The 6,000-nt window shown below is 86.2% G+C and overlaps 1 protein-coding gene across 1 annotated transcript in view; it reads right to left on the reverse strand.

The window, feature by feature from the left end:
* The window catches only part of ACACA (acetyl-CoA carboxylase alpha), a 246,860-nt gene extending 246,439 nt beyond the window's left edge, over nucleotides 1–421 (reverse strand). The window contains 1 exon segment of the mRNA XM_048482780.1: nucleotides 269–421. Coding sequence (XP_048338737.1) covers nucleotides 269–394 — 126 coding nt within the window. The 5' untranslated portion in view covers nucleotides 395–421.
* Nucleotides 422–6,000: the final 5,579 nt, after the last annotated feature.

Here is a 6,000-nt window from a genome sequence, read left to right on the forward strand (position 1 = left end):
CTGTGCCCCCCACAACCAAAACTTGGCAGCTCTCTTGACATCAGGCAGGCATGAATGTTGCTTCCTCTGCCGCAAGTGTGAGGGCCTGTGGATTGAGGCACTAATGTGTGATTCACTGTGAGGGGAATGAGTACCCTAGTGCTATACATTTGTAATTGCGTTCCTCATGCATTTGCAATTGTGTTCCTCACTTCCAAAACTTGATCAAGAAAAGAAGCTTTCTTTAAACCCAGTCTGGTTTTTTTTAAAAAAAAGGTTCCCAACTCACCTTCTCAATTACTTTGTTCCCCCCAAAACGGGTGACGAACTCTGCCGGAGATGCAACGGTGAAGTCTCTCTGGACGTCAACCTTCTTCCTGTCTCGGCCTTGCTTCATGAGGTGGAGACCCGACATACTTGGCCTGAGGGGGAAAGGAACAGCAATTCCAGTGAGCTGCTGAATGATTTTCTCTGAGGGATCAATAAGCATGAAAGAAAGAGGGGTGTGAGGTGATCTCTTTCTTGTAACTGAGGCCCTTTCCCCACTTACCCTTGTCGGAGGGTTGCTGCGCGCAATTCACAGCGCGCGCAATTCCTGGCGCGTGCCCCGGCTTCCCCACGACCCCGAGCTCTGCGCGGGGTCATCAAAAGGCGCCATTTGAAAAGGCGCCACGAATTACGTGCACTGAGGGGGCGCGAGAGAGGCAGTGTCGGGGCAGCTGCGTTCTCGCCGCCCCTGAAGTGGGGAGTGCAGCTGGACCCCACGCTACTTGAGGAGAGTAGCGCGGGGCTTAAGGTAAGTGGGGAAAGGGCCTGAGAGAACAGGGTTCAAATCCAGATACTCTGAAACCGCTGGCTTTTTCAAGGTTTTATTTAAAAGAAATAGAATAAAGGAAAAGATTACAGGAAAATAACTCCAGGTCCAAGATAATGCTCTAGCATGTTTCTTTGTAGTCTGAAGGCTGGATCTCCTCCCAATCCCTGTGATCTCTGGTCTCCTTTTGGCCCCTTAGATCAAGGGTCTGCAACCTGCGGCTCTCCAGATGTTCATGGACTACAAATCCCATCAGCCCCTGCCAGTGGTGGGGGGGGGGGGGGGTGGGGGGGGGGGGGGGTGGGGGGGGGGGGGGGTGGGGGGGGGGGGGGGTGGGGGGGGGGGGGGGTGGGGGGGGGGGGGGGTGGGGGGGGGGGGGGGTGGGGGGGGGGGGGGGTGGGGGGGGGGGGGGGTGGGGGGGGGGGGGGGTGGGGGGGGGGGGGGGTGGGGGGGGGGGGGGGTGGGGGGGGGGGGGGGTGGGGGGGGGGGGGGGTGGGGGGGGGGGGGGGTGGGGGGGGGGGGGGGTGGGGGGGGGGGGGGGTGGGGGGGGGGGGGGGTGGGGGGGGGGGGGGGTGGGGGGGGGGGGGGGTGGGGGGGGGGGGGGGTGGGGGGGGGGGGGGGTGGGGGGGGGGGGGGGTGGGGGGGGGGGGGGGTGGGGGGGGGGGGGGGTGGGGGGGGGGGGGGGTGGGGGGGGGGGGGGGTGGGGGGGGGGGGGGGTGGGGGGGGGGGGGGGTGGGGGGGGGGGGGGGTGGGGGGGGGGGGGGGTGGGGGGGGGGGGGGGTGGGGGGGGGGGGGGGTGGGGGGGGGGGGGGGTGGGGGGGGGGGGGGGTGGGGGGGGGGGGGGGTGGGGGGGGGGGGGGGTGGGGGGGGGGGGGGGTGGGGGGGGGGGGGGGTGGGGGGGGGGGGGGGTGGGGGGGGGGGGGGGTGGGGGGGGGGGGGGGTGGGGGGGGGGGGGGGTGGGGGGGGGGGGGGGTGGGGGGGGGGGGGGGTGGGGGGGGGGGGGGGTGGGGGGGGGGGGGGGTGGGGGGGGGGGGGGGTGGGGGGGGGGGGGGGTGGGGGGGGGGGGGGGTGGGGGGGGGGGGGGGTGGGGGGGGGGGGGGGTGGGGGGGGGGGGGGGTGGGGGGGGGGGGGGGTGGGGGGGGGGGGGGGTGGGGGGGGGGGGGGGTGGGGGGGGGGGGGGGTGGGGGGGGGGGGGGGTGGGGGGGGGGGGGGGTGGGGGGGGGGGGGGGTGGGGGGGGGGGGGGGTGGGGGGGGGGGGGGGTGGGGGGGGGGGGGGGTGGGGGGGGGGGGGGGTGGGGGGGGGGGGGGGTGGGGGGGGGGGGGGGTGGGGGGGGGGGGGGGTGGGGGGGGGGGGGGGTGGGGGGGGGGGGGGGTGGGGGGGGGGGGGGGTGGGGGGGGGGGGGGGTGGGGGGGGGGGGGGGTGGGGGGGGGGGGGGGTGGGGGGGGGGGGGGGTGGGGGGGGGGGGGGGTGGGGGGGGGGGGGGGTGGGGGGGGGGGGGGGTGGGGGGGGGGGGGGGTGGGGGGGGGGGGGGGTGGGGGGGGGGGGGGGTGGGGGGGGGGGGGGGTGGGGGGGGGGGGGGGTGGGGGGGGGGGGGGGTGGGGGGGGGGGGGGGTGGGGGGGGGGGGGGGTGGGGGGGGGGGGGGGTGGGGGGGGGGGGGGGTGGGGGGGGGGGGGGGTGGGGGGGGGGGGGGGTGGGGGGGGGGGGGGGTGGGGGGGGGGGGGGGTGGGGGGGGGGGGGGGTGGGGGGGGGGGGGGGTGGGGGGGGGGGGGGGTGGGGGGGGGGGGGGGTGGGGGGGGGGGGGGGTGGGGGGGGGGGGGGGTGGGGGGGGGGGGGGGTGGGGGGGGGGGGGGGTGGGGGGGGGGGGGGGTGGGGGGGGGGGGGGGTGGGGGGGGGGGGGGGTGGGGGGGGGGGGGGGTGGGGGGGGGGGGGGGTGGGGGGGGGGGGGGGTGGGGGGGGGGGGGGGTGGGGGGGGGGGGGGGTGGGGGGGGGGGGGGGTGGGGGGGGGGGGGGGTGGGGGGGGGGGGGGGTGGGGGGGGGGGGGGGTGGGGGGGGGGGGGGGTGGGGGGGGGGGGGGGTGGGGGGGGGGGGGGGTGGGGGGGGGGGGGGGTGGGGGGGGGGGGGGGTGGGGGGGGGGGGGGGTGGGGGGGGGGGGGGGTGGGGGGGGGGGGGGGTGGGGGGGGGGGGGGGTGGGGGGGGGGGGGGGTGGGGGGGGGGGGGGGTGGGGGGGGGGGGGGGTGGGGGGGGGGGGGGGTGGGGGGGGGGGGGGGTGGGGGGGGGGGGGGGTGGGGGGGGGGGGGGGTGGGGGGGGGGGGGGGTGGGGGGGGGGGGGGGTGGGGGGGGGGGGGGGTGGGGGGGGGGGGGGGTGGGGGGGGGGGGGGGTGGGGGGGGGGGGGGGTGGGGGGGGGGGGGGGTGGGGGGGGGGGGGGGTGGGGGGGGGGGGGGGTGGGGGGGGGGGGGGGTGGGGGGGGGGGGGGGTGGGGGGGGGGGGGGGTGGGGGGGGGGGGGGGTGGGGGGGGGGGGGGGTGGGGGGGGGGGGGGGTGGGGGGGGGGGGGGGTGGGGGGGGGGGGGGGTGGGGGGGGGGGGGGGTGGGGGGGGGGGGGGGTGGGGGGGGGGGGGGGTGGGGGGGGGGGGGGGTGGGGGGGGGGGGGGGTGGGGGGGGGGGGGGGTGGGGGGGGGGGGGGGTGGGGGGGGGGGGGGGTGGGGGGGGGGGGGGGTGGGGGGGGGGGGGGGTGGGGGGGGGGGGGGGTGGGGGGGGGGGGGGGTGGGGGGGGGGGGGGGTGGGGGGGGGGGGGGGTGGGGGGGGGGGGGGGTGGGGGGGGGGGGGGGTGGGGGGGGGGGGGGGTGGGGGGGGGGGGGGGTGGGGGGGGGGGGGGGTGGGGGGGGGGGGGGGTGGGGGGGGGGGGGGGTGGGGGGGGGGGGGGGTGGGGGGGGGGGGGGGTGGGGGGGGGGGGGGGTGGGGGGGGGGGGGGGTGGGGGGGGGGGGGGGTGGGGGGGGGGGGGGGTGGGGGGGGGGGGGGGTGGGGGGGGGGGGGGGTGGGGGGGGGGGGGGGTGGGGGGGGGGGGGGGTGGGGGGGGGGGGGGGTGGGGGGGGGGGGGGGTGGGGGGGGGGGGGGGTGGGGGGGGGGGGGGGTGGGGGGGGGGGGGGGTGGGGGGGGGGGGGGGTGGGGGGGGGGGGGGGTGGGGGGGGGGGGGGGTGGGGGGGGGGGGGGGTGGGGGGGGGGGGGGGTGGGGGGGGGGGGGGGTGGGGGGGGGGGGGGGTGGGGGGGGGGGGGGGTGGGGGGGGGGGGGGGTGGGGGGGGGGGGGGGTGGGGGGGGGGGGGGGTGGGGGGGGGGGGGGGTGGGGGGGGGGGGGGGTGGGGGGGGGGGGGGGTGGGGGGGGGGGGGGGTGGGGGGGGGGGGGGGTGGGGGGGGGGGGGGGTGGGGGGGGGGGGGGGTGGGGGGGGGGGGGGGTGGGGGGGGGGGGGGGTGGGGGGGGGGGGGGGTGGGGGGGGGGGGGGGTGGGGGGGGGGGGGGGTGGGGGGGGGGGGGGGTGGGGGGGGGGGGGGGTGGGGGGGGGGGGGGGTGGGGGGGGGGGGGGGTGGGGGGGGGGGGGGGTGGGGGGGGGGGGGGGTGGGGGGGGGGGGGGGTGGGGGGGGGGGGGGGTGGGGGGGGGGGGGGGTGGGGGGGGGGGGGGGTGGGGGGGGGGGGGGGTGGGGGGGGGGGGGGGTGGGGGGGGGGGGGGGTGGGGGGGGGGGGGGGTGGGGGGGGGGGGGGGTGGGGGGGGGGGGGGGTGGGGGGGGGGGGGGGTGGGGGGGGGGGGGGGTGGGGGGGGGGGGGGGTGGGGGGGGGGGGGGGTGGGGGGGGGGGGGGGTGGGGGGGGGGGGGGGTGGGGGGGGGGGGGGGTGGGGGGGGGGGGGGGTGGGGGGGGGGGGGGGTGGGGGGGGGGGGGGGTGGGGGGGGGGGGGGGTGGGGGGGGGGGGGGGTGGGGGGGGGGGGGGGTGGGGGGGGGGGGGGGTGGGGGGGGGGGGGGGTGGGGGGGGGGGGGGGTGGGGGGGGGGGGGGGTGGGGGGGGGGGGGGGTGGGGGGGGGGGGGGGTGGGGGGGGGGGGGGGTGGGGGGGGGGGGGGGTGGGGGGGGGGGGGGGTGGGGGGGGGGGGGGGTGGGGGGGGGGGGGGGTGGGGGGGGGGGGGGGTGGGGGGGGGGGGGGGTGGGGGGGGGGGGGGGTGGGGGGGGGGGGGGGTGGGGGGGGGGGGGGGTGGGGGGGGGGGGGGGTGGGGGGGGGGGGGGGTGGGGGGGGGGGGGGGTGGGGGGGGGGGGGGGTGGGGGGGGGGGGGGGTGGGGGGGGGGGGGGGTGGGGGGGGGGGGGGGTGGGGGGGGGGGGGGGTGGGGGGGGGGGGGGGTGGGGGGGGGGGGGGGTGGGGGGGGGGGGGGGTGGGGGGGGGGGGGGGTGGGGGGGGGGGGGGGTGGGGGGGGGGGGGGGTGGGGGGGGGGGGGGGTGGGGGGGGGGGGGGGTGGGGGGGGGGGGGGGTGGGGGGGGGGGGGGGTGGGGGGGGGGGGGGGTGGGGGGGGGGGGGGGTGGGGGGGGGGGGGGGTGGGGGGGGGGGGGGGTGGGGGGGGGGGGGGGTGGGGGGGGGGGGGGGTGGGGGGGGGGGGGGGTGGGGGGGGGGGGGGGTGGGGGGGGGGGGGGGTGGGGGGGGGGGGGGGTGGGGGGGGGGGGGGGTGGGGGGGGGGGGGGGTGGGGGGGGGGGGGGGTGGGGGGGGGGGGGGGTGGGGGGGGGGGGGGGTGGGGGGGGGGGGGGGTGGGGGGGGGGGGGGGTGGGGGGGGGGGGGGGTGGGGGGGGGGGGGGGTGGGGGGGGGGGGGGGTGGGGGGGGGGGGGGGTGGGGGGGGGGGGGGGTGGGGGGGGGGGGGGGTGGGGGGGGGGGGGGGTGGGGGGGGGGGGGGGTGGGGGGGGGGGGGGGTGGGGGGGGGGGGGGGTGGGGGGGGGGGGGGGTGGGGGGGGGGGGGGGTGGGGGGGGGGGGGGGTGGGGGGGGGGGGGGGTGGGGGGGGGGGGGGGTGGGGGGGGGGGGGGGTGGGGGGGGGGGGGGGTGGGGGGGGGGGGGGGTGGGGGGGGGGGGGGGTGGGGGGGGGGGGGGGTGGGGGGGGGGGGGGGTGGGGGGGGGGGGGGGTGGGGGGGGGGGGGGGTGGGGGGGGGGGGGGGTGGGGGGGGGGGGGGGTGGGGGGGGG

The sequence above is a fragment of the Sphaerodactylus townsendi genome, unplaced genomic scaffold (genome assembly GCF_021028975.2).
Source record: "Sphaerodactylus townsendi isolate TG3544 unplaced genomic scaffold, MPM_Stown_v2.3 scaffold_22, whole genome shotgun sequence".
NCBI lineage: Eukaryota > Metazoa > Chordata > Lepidosauria > Squamata > Sphaerodactylidae > Sphaerodactylus > Sphaerodactylus townsendi.